Source organism: Cydia strobilella, chromosome 15 (genome assembly GCF_947568885.1).
Source record: "Cydia strobilella chromosome 15, ilCydStro3.1, whole genome shotgun sequence".
Lineage (NCBI taxonomy): Eukaryota > Metazoa > Arthropoda > Insecta > Lepidoptera > Tortricidae > Cydia > Cydia strobilella.
This window is the reverse complement of record NC_086055.1, coordinates 4,790,573-4,809,486: the sequence shown is the minus strand read 5'-3', so window position 1 is coordinate 4,809,486 and position 18,914 is coordinate 4,790,573. Positions and strand designations below refer to the sequence as shown.

At 35.9% G+C, this 18,914-nt stretch overlaps 1 protein-coding gene across 1 annotated transcript in view; it reads right to left on the bottom strand.

Moving 5' to 3' along the window:
• Nucleotides 1–18,914, bottom strand: part of LOC134747864 (visual system homeobox 2-like) — a 126,160-nt gene that overhangs the window by 58,307 nt on the left and 48,939 nt on the right. The window contains exons 3-5 of the mRNA XM_063682536.1: nt 14,991–15,011; nt 1,119–1,209; nt 596–722 (exon numbers count right to left, since the gene is read on the bottom strand). Coding sequence (XP_063538606.1) covers nt 596–722; nt 1,119–1,209; nt 14,991–15,011 — 239 coding nt within the window. The remainder of the gene's footprint in view (nt 1–595; nt 723–1,118; nt 1,210–14,990; nt 15,012–18,914) is intronic.

Genomic DNA, 18,914 nt, shown 5'->3' with positions numbered 1-18,914 from the left:
AGGAGGTTGGCAATGGGCCGTTCGTTGGCGCAACAAAATCACGCGTTATCACAAAAACTCACCCTCGAGCAACCCTCGGCAAAAAACCGCCTCAGGTTACCTTTATCCTCGATCGACTGTCGATGCCATTGTTAAAAACGGATTTGTTGACAGCTTTAATATGCTTTGGATTTGTGGCTCGAGTGTTCAGAGATTGTGTTTAGGACGATCATGACTGTATCGATTAGTGTAAGAAGTTAATCCGACATGTCAGTCCAAGTCCAATCACACATTCGTGCGAATGTTGGGTTCAATAAAATAGTGAACGCAGAAAAAAAACGAATATCTCGCTATTCACTTAGTCATTTGGATCGCCACACGCACAAATACGTAGCTGCAAAACATGTTAGAAGACATCATTCACGTAAGTTATAAGAGGAGTTAAAAAGTCATTGAAAAAAATCTTTCACAAGAATTATTTATGTCTTTTACGCCAAGAATTTCTCCTAGGCCTATCAAAGTAAGTCACTAAATTAAACAGTTTCTAAGCATTCGTTTCGTTTAGAAGAATGGGTAACATTAACATATATAACACTAGCATTAACATAAGACTCACCTGTATGCGGTCTTCGGGCAGGTCCGTCTTGAGGGAGAGCATCTCCCGCGCGTACACGTCGGGGTAGTGTGCGTCTTTGAAGGCTTTCTCTAGCTCGTCCAGCTGGTACGATGTGAAGATTGTTCGGCTGCAAATTGAAACAATCCTTATAAACATTTATATGTATATGAAACGGTTCTGTTATAGGTATCGATAGACGTCGCACAAACTAAACGTTGAAGGTTGTGAAAAATACGACTTTTACGCGAACGAAGTCGAGGGTGGGGAAGTTGATCATATATAGGTACCTATTACTCTGAACAACCTCCCCTCTTGACTTAAGCAACGATAAATTATTCTTTGCCGACATCTAGTGGACCTCCAAATCCACCAAGGTAACCTTGACTTGGTTGGTTCAGTTTTTGGAATTATGTCCAATATTGTGATTGGGTATGTCCTCGAGCAAAGTAACGTCTTTTTTTATGCTAAGTCTCAATGATAAACTGACTTTTGTACTTATAAAATAGGTAGGTATGTAAGTCACCTGTGTCGGCGTTTTTTCTTCTTCTTCTTCCCATTGTAGCCCGTGAGTCCGTCGACAGTAAAGTCTTTCGCCGCCTCCAGAGACGACACTCCTGTCGACAAATACAATTCTTTTTACTTCGTTTACAACTGAAATTAGTTACTCAAAATTTAATGGTACCCTACAAATTTTACAGAGCGTTAGGTAAAAAACGCACGCGTTGCGTTTTGTTTTTAGGCTTCAACTCTATTTTTTAAACTTATTCACATTCCATACAAGGGTTACCAGTTTGTTGGTCACAGATCTACATTAATATACTTAATTGATGATTCTGGAAGCTTTCATAAGTAAATAATTATTACCAAAGGTATGTGAATTATTATTTTTTGTATTGGTTATCCCAGGTCAAAATTTAAAACAATAATTATAGGTATGTATAAGATTTAGTTTTGTGGTACTAGAGAGAAGAACGTGGTAGAGCATTTTTTATATGATTTTACTGCTAACCCCTGAGTCACTTGTCAGAACGACAGCAAAATCAACTGTTAACTAACCCAGGTAAAGTTGTTTAGAAAAAAAGCACATTTCCCGAAAAAGTAAGAACATACAGTAAGACAATGTACCTTGGTAAAATACAAATATGATTACCCAGGTAATACAAAATACGAAATAAAACACAAATTACTCGTCCCTCAAAATAGAAACGTCCCAACCGCCCGCCCGCCTAAGCTTAAGCCCTTAAGCCGCCAAGCCGCCCCAAACTACGCCTCTAATCCACTTAGCGGCGGATTGTCGCACAATCGTAGCGGCTTCGAATCCGGACGAAGTATATGAAAACAAGTAGTTTATCCCCTCTTTAGGAGCTATTGCGGTCTACGTAGGATTGTCCATTGTTAAGGCAATAATATTGCAATATAAACTGATATTTTTAAAGCGGTTGATTAGAAAACTATGGCGTTACTAGATTTTGCTTCCGCCTAATTACATATTTTCGATGTATAAATGACTTAAACTAATTACGCTAACGATTTAACGTACTCCTTAAGTTAAAATTAAAAGTTAGAAAGTCTTTTGGAGCTCAGGAATACCTCATAAATAATAAATACCTAAATATTAGAGAAAAGGTAATCTTACAGAAATCTACAACTGAACAGGCAAAGCCTATGAAATGTCACTCTTCAGAAGATACAAACATACTTTCTTAATCGGGATACTCACTATAAACATGAGTAAAATAAATAGATATATACTAACATTACTAAATGAATCCTATTATGCAACTTGACGGTTTACAAAAGAGGTCCTTAAATCCATTCAAAATTAAACTAATTTAGAGTCTGTCGTAGAATACATAATAGGAATGCATAAATACTCCTCTTTCCGCACTGACTATTGACTACTAAAACTAATCCTATTGAATAATTCCATACTTTTTCTCTGCCCTATACTTACTACGTAACAGTAACAGAAAACATAACAGAGTAATTTTGCGCTACTCGATTTACTCTGCCTCTGTCACGGACAGGGCAACATGGCCGCGGGGCAATTCAATTTCCCGTGAGTGAGATACTGGATCACCAAATACATCAGTTAATGTCCGGCTGAAGTCACGTAACCAGGTTAGTTTGCTGATTAGGCACCTTTTGATCGTATTTCTAGCCTATGAAGTTAGTAGTGGTAATTGACATAACAATTTAAATAGATTAAAGTTCATATGTTAATAATCGAAATTAAAATTTTGTGAGACATACTAACATTCAATAATTTCACGGTTTAGACTAACTTGTTTTAGTCATATGTTAATCGTATATGTTAATTACAAACTTTTTTTCATTTGTAGCATTATTTTCAATGTCATATGTTAAAAACACAGACGACTATGGAATGAAAAGCTGGTACGGATATTTCAGTAAATAGTTTGCATTGATTTCAAATTATGTGCCTTTTATGTGTGAATGATGATATTTATTTTATACCTACTGTGCACTGTACAGTGTTATACACATACCTAATGGTCTCTTGCTCATTTTCAGAGTTTATAATTACAATTATAAACAATATTCCAAAAAATCTGCAGGTAACGACGCGATATACCCGTATCTTTCATATTTTTTTCTGTGCAAATCCCCAAATTTTTATTCTTTTTTAGGTTCTGGAAAACAAACAGAACACCAATGTTACCCCGGACCTGCAAAACCCTTTAACCTTATCGATTAACGATTTGTCCGAAAATCGTCACGGTTCGGACATCAGCCCAACAGGCCCGTGACGGGTGTGACGAATGCGTCACAGCGAAGGGTGACCAAAGTACACATGTTCGGTAATAATGCCCTGGACATTCACGGTTTGATGTGATAATAAGGGGTTAACATCGATGGTACGGTGGATAGTGGAAGCATTTCGCACAAGAGCAACACATGACAATATAGTGAACCTAGCCGCCATTACTTTACGTTTTCACTCAAAAAGCTAGTACCAGACAAAGATATAGATATAGATATAATACGTAAATGTTCATGCTTGTTGTGTAATTTTATGCATGTCGTTTTAAAATGAGAGGGTAACTTCGATTGTATTGATTTGTGTATGAATTTTTATGAAATGTAATAGGTATTTTATTTATATTCTTTATTGATAATTTGATCTTATTTAGTCATTTTCCAATATAAAAAAATACATCTTAAACATACAAAAACAATAAATAATTGTAATAAGCAACTTTCGTCTCATGTTTATTCCAATCAAATTCTCTCTCCTTTTCAGTCGGGTTTTCGCCCAGGGCATAGTACTTGCACTGCTCTGCTCAAAGTACTCGAAGATGTTAGACAAGGCATGGAGCTGTCTCAGTTAACGTTGTTGGTACTAGTAGATTTCTCAAATGCATTTAATGCGGTTAACCATGACCTTTTACTAGCCTGCCTAAGTCACTTAAATATGTCATCGTCGGCGGTTCAGTGGTTTTCCTCTTATCTTCAAGATCGCCGTCAATCAGTTCGTGCTGACCGAACCTTCTCTGACTGGTGTGATCTTTCTGCTGGAGTTCCACAGGGTGGCATTCTCTCGCCTCTTCTTTTTTCAATTTTTATCAATATGGTCACCCCTAACATTGGCTGCTCCTACCATCTATATGCTGACGATCTGCAGCTTTATACACAAGCAAACGTTAAGGACATGGATCATGCAGTCTCTATCATGAATAGCAATTTAAGCCATCTTTCTGCATGGTCACGTTCTTTTGGGATCGTAGTTAACCCAACCAAATGTCAAGCGATCGTACTTGGGAGCCCACGCATGCTGGCGTTGATGGATTTACATAGTGTAGCACCTATCAGGTTTGAGGATGTCGTGATACCGCTATCACCTAAAGTGAAAAATCTGGGTCTGATTATAGACAGTGGCCTTACGTGGGAACCCCAGGTGTCTGATGTATGTCGCAGAGTGACGTACACGCTGAGATCGCTTTACAGGTACAAAAACTTTTTGCCAATTAGCACAAAGATCCTTCTCGTTCAAGCTCTTGTACTTCCCACTATCGATTATGCTGATGTGTGCTACTCTAATCTAGTTCAAACTTCACTTAACAAACTGGACAGACTGCTCAACAACTGTATTAGGTTTATATTTTGTCTTCGGAAGTACGACCACGTATCAGCTTATCGTAAGCAGCTTAATTGGCTTCCTATTCGTGAGCGAAGATCTTTGAGACTGTTAGGTACACTTTACTCTCTTCTATTTGATCCCAATACACCAGAATATCTCAGATCCAAATTTAAATTTGTTACTGCTCGCCCTGGTGGTGTTCTCCGTCCCTCCCGTAGCCTTAAGCTTTCCATTCCCCCTCATCGCACTGGTTTCCTGACCAACTCCTATACTGTTCAGGCGACACGCCTGTGGAACGACCTTCCACTCAATATCAGAAAAGCTCAAAGTAAATTCACGTTCAAGCGTATGCTGCGCAAGCATTTGTCTGAAAGATGTAAGTAATGTTTCACAGTAGGTACATGTATAAGTATATATGTAGATATGTATGTAAGTGTATCATACAAAGTATATGTTTAAGTTTATGATTTAAATATAATAGGTATACTATAATTAGTATTTAATTTGTAAATAGTAGGTAGTGATATCGTTTAATTATTTTCAAATACAGTACAAAGCCTGCACCAACAAACGTCTCTTTTTGGCCCAGTGGTTGACTGGTAGAGAATGCCTTAAGGCATTAAGTCCACCATTTGTACTTATTTTATGTGCAATAAAGTATAAATAAATAAATAAATAAAAATAATTGTACCAAATTTGAGTAAAAAAGTTTTTTTTTTGAAAAATATTACTTTTATTCTTTTCTCTTCGAACAATATTCGCGCCAAAGCCATATGACTCAATTTAAAATAATAACCTTATTATGTTGTCAACATCACATCGTTATGAAATCAAACCGGGCAAATCATTTGAAACTCCTATGGAGATACGACTATTTGGTTTTGGCAGTATATTTCCGGCGCTTTCATGCATTTCGCGATTCGTCGCGTGACGGGGACTATCCGCGCCATCGATTGGTCACACTAGCTGGGGTGCTGTTTCGCATTGTACTTTGTTAGCTCGTGATATCACAAGTCTCGTCATTTTGGCTGTCGTATCACAAAATGTGTTATAATTACAGATTACTATTGGCGTTAATTTATTGGCGTTTCTCCAGAGATTCGTGCTATCGAGGTTCTACTCTAATTATTGTAATTTTTAATACAGATCCCAATTCTATGGCATTATAGGAATTATAATAGAAATAGGATTTCTTCAGAATTTATCCCTCTGTCTCAGCCCTCACCCTCGCTTTAGTGGACGAATTCGACTTATATTTTTATCAACTTGCGACCTGCCCACCAACTGCAACATTTCGCTTACTTACAAATGCTTGCTTACAAAAAAACAAAAATAGAGAGTCATAGAACTTTATAATGAGATTTGTCCTCAAAATATAAATTACCGTAAAATTGTTCATAAAAAATGGGGTAAAAATAAAAAACCTCTAAAATATACAGCTACAGAGAAAAAATACGAATAAATATGTACAAATAATTCCTTTTTGATATCATTTTCTTTTCATATACCTATGGACAAATATAATAAGTCCCATCATACTAATTAACCAAGGTTCCTAATTAACTTAGGTACCTAGCAAGGCCATGGTGGCTAGATTTCTTACGCTCCGAACAACGCACACGTAAACATAAGCAAGCATAAACATAAACACGGCACGTTTGTTATTATGTGCTCAAAGTGGCAGCGAGAGGCTTTCCGAGCCTTCAATTATACCCCTCGAAACTGCCCACTCGAAAACTGACTCTAAACCTTAATAATTAACGTTCAATTTGGATTGTGACCAAATTCGTGTTAACGCATACATTATTGGTCGGGCATTAATGGCGGAGGTTTTTTTTTAAATGTTTCCGTTAGGTGGGGGTTTAATTAGGTAGTTGACATGTAGGTTTGTGTGCGTTTGTATGCATAAGTCGATGAACGAGTGTAAGTAAAGTTTGTAGATTACATTTTCATGTTCTGCTGGTATTTCGGTTATTCTTATTAGCTACGGGCTACGGCGTAGCCTACGCCGCGTAGGTTGGGTAGAGTCCGTGTAAGCTCACTTTGCACCGAGTTGAACAGAACAAAGTGAGGGAGTATCATCATTAAACGACATAATATATTTTCATAGAAATTTGACATTGCGAATGCTATGCGGAGTCAGCTCGAACTCTATAGCTAAACCGACTCTAGCCAAATCTATCTAAGAGTTATGCAATGGGGCATCACACCTTATTCGGCATAATACTTCAGTAGCACTCTTATGCTTTTTGATGTGATTTATAGTACTAGAAATAGATATAGTCAGTAATGGCATTTAATCTTAGTAGCTAGGTATAACGGCGTTTAGATGCGTGTAGATATTCAAAATTACATTTCAAATACACTTACGGTTGTTACGTATCTTAGAACACTACTGTACAAAAAACGTTTGCGGTCGCCACGTCTGTCGTGTGATCGTGTCCCTAGTGTTTGAATGGAGCCATTCACACATAGTGACCGGTGAATAGCGAGATTTACAAAGCTCGAGCGGCATGCAGGACTATTCACGTGGATCTTACTGGACTCGCAAAATAAAAACACTAACAATCTCGGAGTTTACTTGCTTTTCATTAGGTTTAAACTAGCGACCCACCCCGGCTTCGCACGGGTTACACAAAACCATAACAAATTATATATACTTAAACCTTCCTCAAGAAATCACTCTATTGACAGGTGAAAACCGCATGAAAAGAAAAAAGAAAAAGAAAGAAAAGAAGAAGAAGAGAAAAGAGAAAGGGAAAAGGAGGAGGGAGGAGAAGAGGAGGAAGAGAGAAGGGTGCGATTGTGTGCTGCGGTTGTATAACTAGCGTAGGAAGCCAGCTACGCTGAAATAGACGCTTCCTTAGATCTCGTACCTATAGAAACTGCATGTAAGTACAAAACATAATCTATATCTATCTGTATCTCCTAATAAATTATCTAATGCAAGAATAGTATTCGTTTGTGTGTTACCTTTCCTCAAACTTTGATTTTTCAAAGCTTCTTCCAAAACAATTATGAGAATAACATTCTAATTCCGAGTGGATAATTAATAGGCACATGATGGACTGATGGTATCTGAGTATTAAAAATTCTTATTGATGTGGCGCTATTTTTTCATGTTTTAACAATGTCACATTAAAGAGATATAAATTCCTTAAAATCACATTGCCATGTTACACTCTGAACCAACTGGCTTCTTATTTCCAGTTAATTTGACGACACTACATCACGGCACGTGACTTCATATAACAAATTCGATATACGACAAATCAAATGTAGAATATAACGCATCTGAATAGACATCGATTGAGCCAATCTCATTCGCGGGAGATTGCCAATCCGGCATAGCCAATTTCTTACCATGCAAGAGCTTCCTCTTATGTCACCCAATTTTTGATACAACATAAACCTTGGTGTGTACGAAACAAGGTTTCTATTTACGTATTTATAAGATGTTGATACGAGGATGTGAGAATAAACGAGTGATTTCTTCAGCGATTAGATTCGGAGCTGGAGGCGAATTTGCGTGGTAACAAATTTGGAGACATTTGAAGAAATAGGCAGGCGGGAGCGAATGCGGTTATTCGAATCGTAATTTAGGTGGTTATTATGGATCATACAGTCATTTATGTATTATAATGTAAGTTATAATTTTTTATTATAAGTCGAAAATCGTGCATTTGTGACGACCACCGCCGATTATAACATTATGCAATGAAATTAAAATATATTTTTATGTAAATAAATACTTCAGTAACTGAAGTAAGAATTACTGAAGTTCAGTTATTATAAAAATAAGTCAAACATTTATTTAAAATCAAGAACAATTTTAGGAAGCCCGAATTCGTGATGAATAGTACAAATTAATTACTTTAACCAATCAGAAGCAATTTTAGCAATACAATTAGTGATCAAAAACCTTACTCATAATAATTCCAACCGAATTCATCATGATTATTAGTAATAATTAATTAAAACATAGGTACATGAAACGAATTGAACTAAACGTATCTACGTTTTTTTTCTTAATATTGAATCATTATTTGCTCGAATTGAAAGTGCATACTCTGCATACCTATCATTCGTAGATGATCATAATTATGTTTAAAAATAAAATATTTAATACTCTCTTACATTTTTTTTCCAAGGCCGTGAACTTTTCAGCCGCCCGTCTAGTCATACTTGTTATGGCCATTTTTTGCCCGGATGCTGCACTTCATGATAAAAGCAAGCCGCTTTGCACAGTGCTAGTAGGGACCAAACTGAGTGATTTGACCCGCAGCAGCGCAAGTTTCACCCCTTAGGAACAGAGATGGCGCCACTTCTTTAAAAAATATTTCAAAAAATTCTACAAGCTAAACCAATGAACCGATTTAAATGTTTAATATCTCAAATGAAAGCTCATTATATACATTACTTTTAAAAAAATACTCAAAAAATATATACTGATTACTTTCGACAAAAAACGGCATCTTAAGTTTTTTTTTTTTTACTCGATTGATAGTTTTTACTTGGTTTCTCAAAAAAAATGTATGGAACATGAATAGCTTAATGCATGTATATATTACTCAATAAATAACAAGTATTATAAAAAAAACCCGACACCGATACCTCTCATACTTCACGAAATATAAAAGTTTGAATGTGAGTGTAAATTTCTTCAAAATATATTTCAAAAAATTCTACAAGCTTAACTATTTGACCGATTTCAATGTTTAATATCTCAAATAAAAGCTCTTTATATACATTACTTATAAAAAAATACTCATAAAACATATATTGAACCCTTTTGGCAAAAAACGGCATCTTAAGTTTTTTTTCTTACTCGATTGATAGTTTTTACTTGATTTCTTAAAAAAAATATTATGGAACATGAATAGTTTAATCAATATATATATAGTACTGAGTATATAAAAGTATTACAAAAAAACCCGACACCCATACCTTTCATTCTTCACGAAATATTTAAGTTCAATTATGCACGTTCTTACAAATAAATCCTTTAAAAGAAATCTTCTACCGCAGTAAGTGCACTGATTTTAATATGAAATGTGTCATATGAAAAGAAATCACCCAATTTATTTTAATAAATAAAAAAATTATAAATAAAAACTGAATAAAGTTTTTTCCTGGTGGTGAATTACAAAAAAATATAACAAATCTAAAATTAGGAATTATTTTTATTTAAAGTGACTACATTTGTAAACAAAAAACTTAAATGTCCTATTCGGGTTCATATTTATTTATTGCAACCATGGTTTTATAGGTATTACAAATTCTTGGTAGTTCCACATGGACCCCGTGGGGGCATAGCAATATTACATGCATACTTAGGATCTAATCTTAAATCTATGTGTATAATATAAAAGTAGGTCAATTTAGTAGTTTTTATACATATAAGCCGAATTGAATCAGGTAATTGTCAGTGTATTAAATACAAAAATAAACGGGCAACTAATTATTATTACGTGATGTCAAATTATATGGTTCACGGTAGATGTAAAACTGAAAAAGAAAAGTCGTTTTGTTAAGTACTCGTACCATTCCAATACTACAAAATCACTGATCATACATGAACTGGTTGCTGTAGATTACTGTTGAATTATTTTTGTGCCTAGTTGATAACCATTAAACCTATAATTTTGTGCCAGACCTATAATTAGTGGTCAGCATGCAAAATAACCCTGGATTGAAAATTACATTAACTTACTTTTGATTTGTACAGCCACATTTGCATGATTTACACTGGGCTGTGCATGGCCAGCTGACGCGACGACACCCACAATGCATAGTTTCGCAGCCAGATTTGCAGCCACAATGGTCCAAGAGGCTTAATTGAGACCAAATCGCTGTAAATGCCGACCATTCCGGAGTCCAACTCTCTTTTTCCTCAGTCCATCCCCAAAAAGATGTACATGGTATGGAAACTTCTAGTTTCAGAGCGTTTCCCCATATATGGCCCTCTTGGTAAGCTGCTCGAAGTGCATGTTTATAGAGAGCAGCTGATGTAGGTGGCAGGGTTGGCAGGTTCTAATTTCTCGGCCAAATCAGATTTGTTCCCTGAACGACGCCCTTCATTGACTGACAACGAAGGTGGACAAATTTGGTTTTCGTACTGGAAGAATTCGTTCAGATCAAGCTGCCTTTCTCTGGCCACTATAAAAAGACAAGAAAATAGGAGTATGTCAACTTTTAAGTTTTTGATTTTGTCAGTTGTCAGGTGTGTAACTACATATTTTAATTTTAGTATAAAGTAACCCTAGATTTGTGTTATTGTTTGGCCAAACGGAACACATAAACGTAAATGAAGTTCACAAATATTTGTTTGCTTCAAAAAACAAGCTTGTGTCAAGCCTGCCACCTACATCAGCTGCTCTCTATAAACATGCACTTCGAGCCGCTTACCAAGCGGGCCATATATGGGGAAACGCTATGAAACCAGAAGTTTCCATACCATGTCCATCTTCTTGGGGATGGACTGAGGAAAAAGAGAGTTGGACTCCGGAATGGTCGGCAGTTACAGCGATTTGGTCGCAATTAAGCCTCTTGGACCATTGTGGCTGCAAATCTGGCTGCGAAACTACCTATATGCGTTGTGAGTGTCGTCGCGTCAGCTTACCATGCACAGCCCAGTGTAAATCATGCAAGGGTGGCTGTACAAATCAAAAGTAAGTTAATGTAATTTTCAATCCAGAGTTATTTTGCATGCTGACCACTGATTATAGGTGTGGCACAAAATTATAGGTTTAATGGTAATCAACTAGGCACAAAAATAATTCAACAGTAAATCTACAGGCACAAAAGTTTTCCAACAGTAATCTACAGCAACCAGTTCATGTATGATCGGTGATTTTGTAGTATTGAAATGGTACGAGTACTTCTCAAAACGACTTTTATTTCAGTTCTACATCTACCGGTGAACCCGAAGTGGACATTTAAGTTTTTTGTTTACAAATGTAGTCACTTTAAATAAAAATAATTCCTTATTTTAGATTTGTTATATATTTTTTGTAATTCAGCACCAGGAAAAAACTTTATTCAGTTTTTATTTATTAATTTTTTATTTATTAAAATAAATTGGGTGATTTCTTTTCATATGGCACATTTCATATTAAAATCAGTGCACTTACTGCGGTTGAAGATTTCTTTTAAAGAATTTATTTGCAAGAACGTGCATAATTGAACTTAAATATTTCGTGAAGAATCAAAGGTATGGGTGTCGGGTTTTTTTGTAATACTTTTATATACTCAGTACTATATATATATTCATTAAACTATTCATGTTCCGTAATTTTTTTTATGAAATCAAGTAAAAACTATCAATCGAGTAAGAAAAAAAACTTAAGATGCCGTTTTTTGCCAAAAGTATTCAGTATATGTTTTTTGAATATTTTTTTATAAGTAGTATATATAATGAGCTTTTATTTGAGATATTAAACATTAAAATCGGTCGAATAGTTTAGCTTGTAGAATTATTTGCAATATATCTTGAAGAAATTTACACTCACATTCAAACTTTCATATTTCGAGAAGTATGAGAGATATCGGTGTCGGGTTTTTTTTTTATAATACTTGTTATTTATTCAGTAATATATACATGCATTAAACTAATCATATTCCATACAATTTTTTTGAGAAATCAAGTAAAAACTATCAATCGAGTAAAAAAACAAACTTAAAATTCCCGTTTTTATCAAAAGTATTGAGTATATATTTTTTGAGTATTTTTTAAAAAGTAAGGTATATAATGCGCTTTCATTTGAGATATTAAACATTTAAATCGGTTCATTGGTTTAGCTTGTAGAATTTTTTGAAATATTTTTTAAAGAAGTGGCGCCATCTCTGTTCCTAAGGGGTGAAACTGCCGCTGCTGCGGGTCAAATCGCTCAGTTTGGTCCCTACTATCACTGTGCAAAGCGGCTTGCTTTTATCATGAAGTGCAGCATTTTGTTCATAACAAGTATGACTAGTCGTACAAGTCTCCTGGGCCCACATTAAAAATAAAATATTTCCAATAGGTATTTATTATTTTTGTTATGCGGATAAAACTGTCATTTGTAAAGCTATGCATAACCCTAAGCGCATTAAGCGGATCGGCGGCGCCGCGCCGCTCCGCAATTAGAGGAAGGAAGGAATTGCCAATTGCCGAGCCAATCTGCGCCTGATTCGATTTGCGCGCCACGCGTAGGCATTAGGCACTGTCACCAGACTGAGGTTTGCATCTATTTTATTTATGCTTATTACATTCTAATATAAATGCTTATTTTTGGGTTTAAAAGACCAGAAATAAATTGATTAACGAATTTGTGCGCCATGTGTTCAAAACTGAGGTTCGCTTCTCTTTTGCTTTCTTTTTAGGTACTTTACTTCTTTATAGACGTTAATTTTCTCTTACCTACACTTTATTCTGAGTTAAATTTAATTCATAAAAAAATAGCCAATCTGCGGCTCATTCGGGGCATTCCACAAAAAGGTCTGGGCAGGTATTAGGGTTCCGTACCCCAAGGGTAAAAACGGGACCCTATTACTAAGACTCGGCTGTCTGTCTGTCCGTCTGTCACCAGGCTGTATCTCATGAAAAGTGATGGCTAGACAGTTGAAATTTTCAAAGATGATGTATTTCTGATGCCGCTAACAACAAATACTAAAAACAGAATAAAATAAATATTTAAGTATGGCTCCCATACAACAAACGTGTTTTTTTGCCGTTTTTCGCGTAATGTCACGGAACCGCACTTGGCCGGTTTTTTTCGGGGCCGTGACGCGTATGGCAGTTACCTTAATTACCTACAGAAATCTCATCATTACTTATATGAATCTCAAGGTATCAAACGATATAATTCACCAAAAAACCCCAACATGCACCAATACCTTTGTGAAATGTAACACCTTTTTTGTATACCTATAGTCACAATAAATATATTATGATTAATCCAAAAAAATTTTTATACCACGACGGTGGCAAACAAGCATACGGCCCGCCTGATGGTAAGCAGTCACCGTAGCCTATGGACGCCTGCAACACCAGAGATATTACATGCGCGTTGCCGACCCTTTAAAAACCTGTACACTCCTTTTTAGAAGAACCCCAGCCCCTCGGGAAAACCTCGGCAGGGAGCTCATTCCACAGCCGAAGCGTACGGGGGAGGAAATTTCTCTTAAACCGCACAGTACGCGACCATTTAGGTGCTAGGGTATGAGGATGAACGCCCTGCCGAAGGCGAGCGGTGCGGTGATAGAAAGCGGCCGTTGGCATCATGTCAAACACACAAGGAGGCAAAGTCTCTCCTTAGACTTAAAGGTTCAATACCGCTTGTGAGTTTGGGATCGTCGACAATTCGTACAGCGCGCCCGAGTCGAAGGGTCCAAGCTGGCATCCAGGTGCTCCTGCCCAAAGGTGACAGCAGTACTCCATATGGGGTCTGACTTGCGATTTATATAGCAGCAGTCTTTGCCCCGGAGTAAAGTATCGCCTCGCTTTATTGAGCACACCGAGTTTTTTGGATGCCAGTGCAGCCTTCCCTTCCAGGTGGCTACGGAATTGGACGTCACTGGAGATGTCGACACCGAGGATCCCAATACTCCCCGACATGGTAAGGGCTGTGCCTTCGAACTGAGGGACCACAGTAAATGGGGTTTTCTTAGCGGTAAACGCGCAAACTTGTGTCTTGGTGGGTTTGAATCGCACTAAATTGTCTCGGCCCCACACCGAAACTGGATAGAGATGCTCTCTCTCTGCCGGCTTCTAAGCTTTATCAGGGTGCCTAGCCAACGTGCCAATCGTTAACGCTCCGTAGCGTAGCGTAGTCATCTCTCTCTATCACTCTTCCATATATGTGAGACAGAGACTGTTGCGTTTGGTTCGCTACGGTGCGTAAGCGATTGGCAAGTTGGCTACGCACCTATAAGTTTTAAAAAATAGCGTCACATACCTGCACCTCAACGCTTTCTGGAATGTCCCATTCGATTCGCGCATCTCTTCTGGTATACGTTTATTTTTATTATTAAATACTAATTAAAACTATTTTTTTTAATGAATATTAATATAATTTTTATCTACAATACGTAGGTATAGGTTAAAACGAAGATACGAGATACAACATAATTTAAATAGAAAAGGGAACATGTAGAATGAGCTAGCTAATTACGTAAATTATTTACGTCTCTGACAATAATTATTCAAATAAATATAAAAATATAATTTAATATTAATTATTTAAGAATGATTGACAAACGCAAAAATTGCAACTCCCTTGAAAATACTTAATAAAAAAACCTGGTGTTAATTACCTGAATAAAATTGCCGAACCGCTACATTACATGAAACAAAAATAATACATTTAGTTTTCTGAAAACAAAAAATAAATCACAAGAATCACTTCAAATAATACTTATGCATCATTGAGCTTTCAGTTTTGACTTTGACTATTCATCCATTTGTGTATCTCAAAATAAATACACGGTGGCTAAAAAATAAGTGCATTCCCGTTGGGAGGTTTTGGGATTACTGAGCAACTTTTACTATGGGACCAATTTTTTGGTTGTTTCATACATTTTGGCTGGTCCATTTTCTTTGGGGGATAATTTTATTTTTCGCGATTTCGTGGTTGGTCCCATAGTAAAAGTTGCTTACCTGAAGGTCATCTGAATTTTTGGTTTTAAGATGTTGCCTCTGAAACCATGAGCTTACCATGGTAAAGAAAAATATTTTTTTCGTAGTCTTATGACTGACTAAAAAAAACCTATGTAAAACAGTTTTACTACAAACTATTGCTTAATAATAATTTTTGAGAATTACTTTGGTGGCAGACAGGTATACAAATTTATTGACACTGTCTACATTTTTGTCCCAAAACGGTCAGTTTTAGTGAGTAACGAGTTGTTTCTTATGTGCACTGTTAACTGCTTTAGATGTAGGTATACACATTTCAAATTTTGTTTTTATTTATTAGTAGTACAAATATATTTCATAGACCGTATTTCACCGTAGATACTCATAAATTGATATATAAGTTTTAGTGATAGCATTAATTATTATTCCAAGTTGGAACTAATCAAAGCATAATCACCAAAATCTTACAACTATGCAGTACTAGTACTAGTGTAAATTTCATTCGATAGCGTGACGTGACGTACGCGTTTGCGTTAAGTCTCATTTTGTATGGGATTTCGAGTCTCCAAAACGTCCCGCTTGGCACGCTGTTTAAAATCCCATACAAAATGAGACTTAACGCAAACGCGTAGGTACGTCACGTCACGCTATCGAATGAAATTTACACTAGGGGTACAGTGCAAATGAAGAAAACTGCATGCACGTAGGACGTAGAAAATGTAGAAATGAAGTTCATTGCATTGTATAATCTTCCTCAAAATTTAAAAATGCTTAGGGGTCACATCTTACTGCTTTTATGTTTCTATGACATAATAATTGTTCAAATTTTACTCTGAAATCTAAGTAAAAATAATTAGTTTTTGTCTTAGTCGTTTATAATTTCCACTAAATCCGTTTATCCGTCGTGCGACTTTCGCCCACTCACTGGCAGACGAAACCCGAACTTCACACCGTGACCCAAAACAAGCCTAACGCTTTATTTCACCTATTGACAAAACGGGCATTCACGGGCACAACAAGGATGATTTCATTCAGGTTGCTCTCGAGTATCGCGTTTCGCGCAGGTGCGAGGAAAATGGAGCAAAAGAGACACAAAGGCACGGATCATCTCCGCTGAATCAGCGAACCTTATTCACTAAAACATTGCCACTGAACCAGTATAAAGCCACCTAAGATTGCTCATAGTTGGTATGGGTTTTGAAGTCCAGTTAATTGGAGTAAGCTCGAAGTCGATTACAAAATGATTTGCGAATAGAGGGCCGACGGTTTAAGCCCTAAATACTTTTGTTATTTAAATAATTAAGCTCTGTTTTCTGTCGCTCAATGTCATAAATATTTTAGTAAGTCATAATTCTAAAGCATTGGTTCACTATAATCCAAAATGCCTGTTGGATAACTTTTAGACCAAAGGCCATTCTTATGCTTTCATAAGATCCATGTCATATCAAAAAACAGTTTCTTGTACACTGGTATAGACAGGTGTGGTAATAAAACAATATAGATATTGTCCAAGATTCAACTATATATCAAAAACATAGACTACATTCTCCAATTACATTCTCCAATTACATTCTCCAATAGTATCAAGTAAATGGTTACTGTATTTAATACATTGTGTAAATATAAGTTTTCGTAATAGCACCCTGAATGTCTTAATTACTATCTTATCCGAAGTTATACCCAATAGTGTTCATTAGTGGACAATACGCAATTAGTCTGTCTGTCCGTCTGTTTGCCGCGCACGCAATGACGTACAACTGTATGTACGTACATAATTATTATATTGTTTAATGCTAAAAGCTTGTTATTGTAACTGTCATATTTGTTCACGTTTGCGTACAATAGTTTGACACTTTTGTATTGTAACAGCCTTCAAGTTGTGCAACCGTCCAATTTTTTTTGTTCATCAACATTATTTTTCAAGTATTATTTTATGATCGGCATGCACTTTTAGTCCTACGGAAGCGTTTAGTGGTCGCACTAAATCGCGTATGATATGGCATGATATTTGATACAGCATAATGCATAACTAATTACACCTACATACCTACTACGTCACTTTCTGACATCGGACTTTGATAAGAGTCGTATCATAAGACAAAACATTACGAATTTATCCTGCATCGATTAAAAAACGCCTACAGTGCTTCTTGTTTACACTTTATAAAATAGAAATATGGAAGCCGAAATATCGTTTCTATAGTCAGTAAATATTATTAAGAGCTAAATAAGACTACCTACTTAATTGTTTATTAAATGCCTTCTAATTATTTTATTAATCATATTTTATTTATTTCTTAGTTTTTATTCTTTTATTATTCAGATGATTAAGTTAGTTGATATTTTAGTAATATTTTAATTTAATTTAAAAATAAAAAATTAATACAAAATTTGTATTTCAATTTTGTAATTAGGAAGTGTTTTTAATTATGATCCCGTCGTTAATTTTTGAAAATTTACCGAGCAGCAATGTATTACTGCAGCAGACATTCCGAGACATAGCATGACATGACATTACGAGATACGAGCTTTTTATGGTAACTGTCAACAAGCGTTGACAGTTACTTTAAAAAGTTCATATCTCTTAACTTGTGTGTTGCTTTACATTGCGAGCCGAATTATTTTGTATGGTTATTTTTTTATTGTATTTCTAAGAAAAAAATATCTCAATATAGGTACTTCTTAGGCCCTATGTTAACCACCGTTTAAATATTCGCCCGTATTGGATTTACACACTGTATATCACGAAATAGTATAATTGGCATTCGCTCATAATTATATAAAGGGCAAAGTTACCCTCCAGAGCAGAACTGGACGTTTTCCCAACACGAAATTCGGTTAGCCTCAAATGTATTCAACATAAATCTAATTAAATTTAGGTACAAAGCGTAAATTATGGCGGCAATTTAATCTAATTCCGGAACACGGCAGAATCATATTACTTCCACAAATTACGTCTAAACCCTAATTTTCATAAGCGAAAATTCGAGTACAGCCTTACAGGGTATCAAAATATGCATACAGATTTTCACCTTATTTCGAAGAGGTTAGGTAAAAAGTGTATAGATGTTTATGACGGTGTCTGTACAATCCACATTACCAATTATTTAGCCAGCCAAAGGGCTGCAAGGGGCCGGAAAGGGGGGCTGGAGGGCGGAAAATGAAAATCATTTTTGGGGCGAGTAGCCCCTCGGGGCTCGTTAGGGGGGTGTTTTTGCTATTTTTTGAAAACGATATTGTTGTGTGAGGGGTGAGTAATGACGGAATACTTAGTTGCGTGATATCCTATTTGATGATTGGATTATTATTGTAATTGCTTGGTAATGGTCATGTAACTTAATACTACGTATTATATGATATTGATTAATGATAATTTAATATTATTAATTTTAGTACAAAATGTTGGGGCTGCAATGAAGTAAATATTCGAGGTTATCAAACGAATATTTCCTATTGATGAAACAATAGTACCTGTACCTACACTAAACCAATACTTTCGAAAACAAATTTTTCGCTTGCTCGGTCAATTTAGTTATAAAATGTTTCATATCTAATTGCAGTAGGAACCAATAAGGCAGAAAATATTCAAGTTATACAGAATA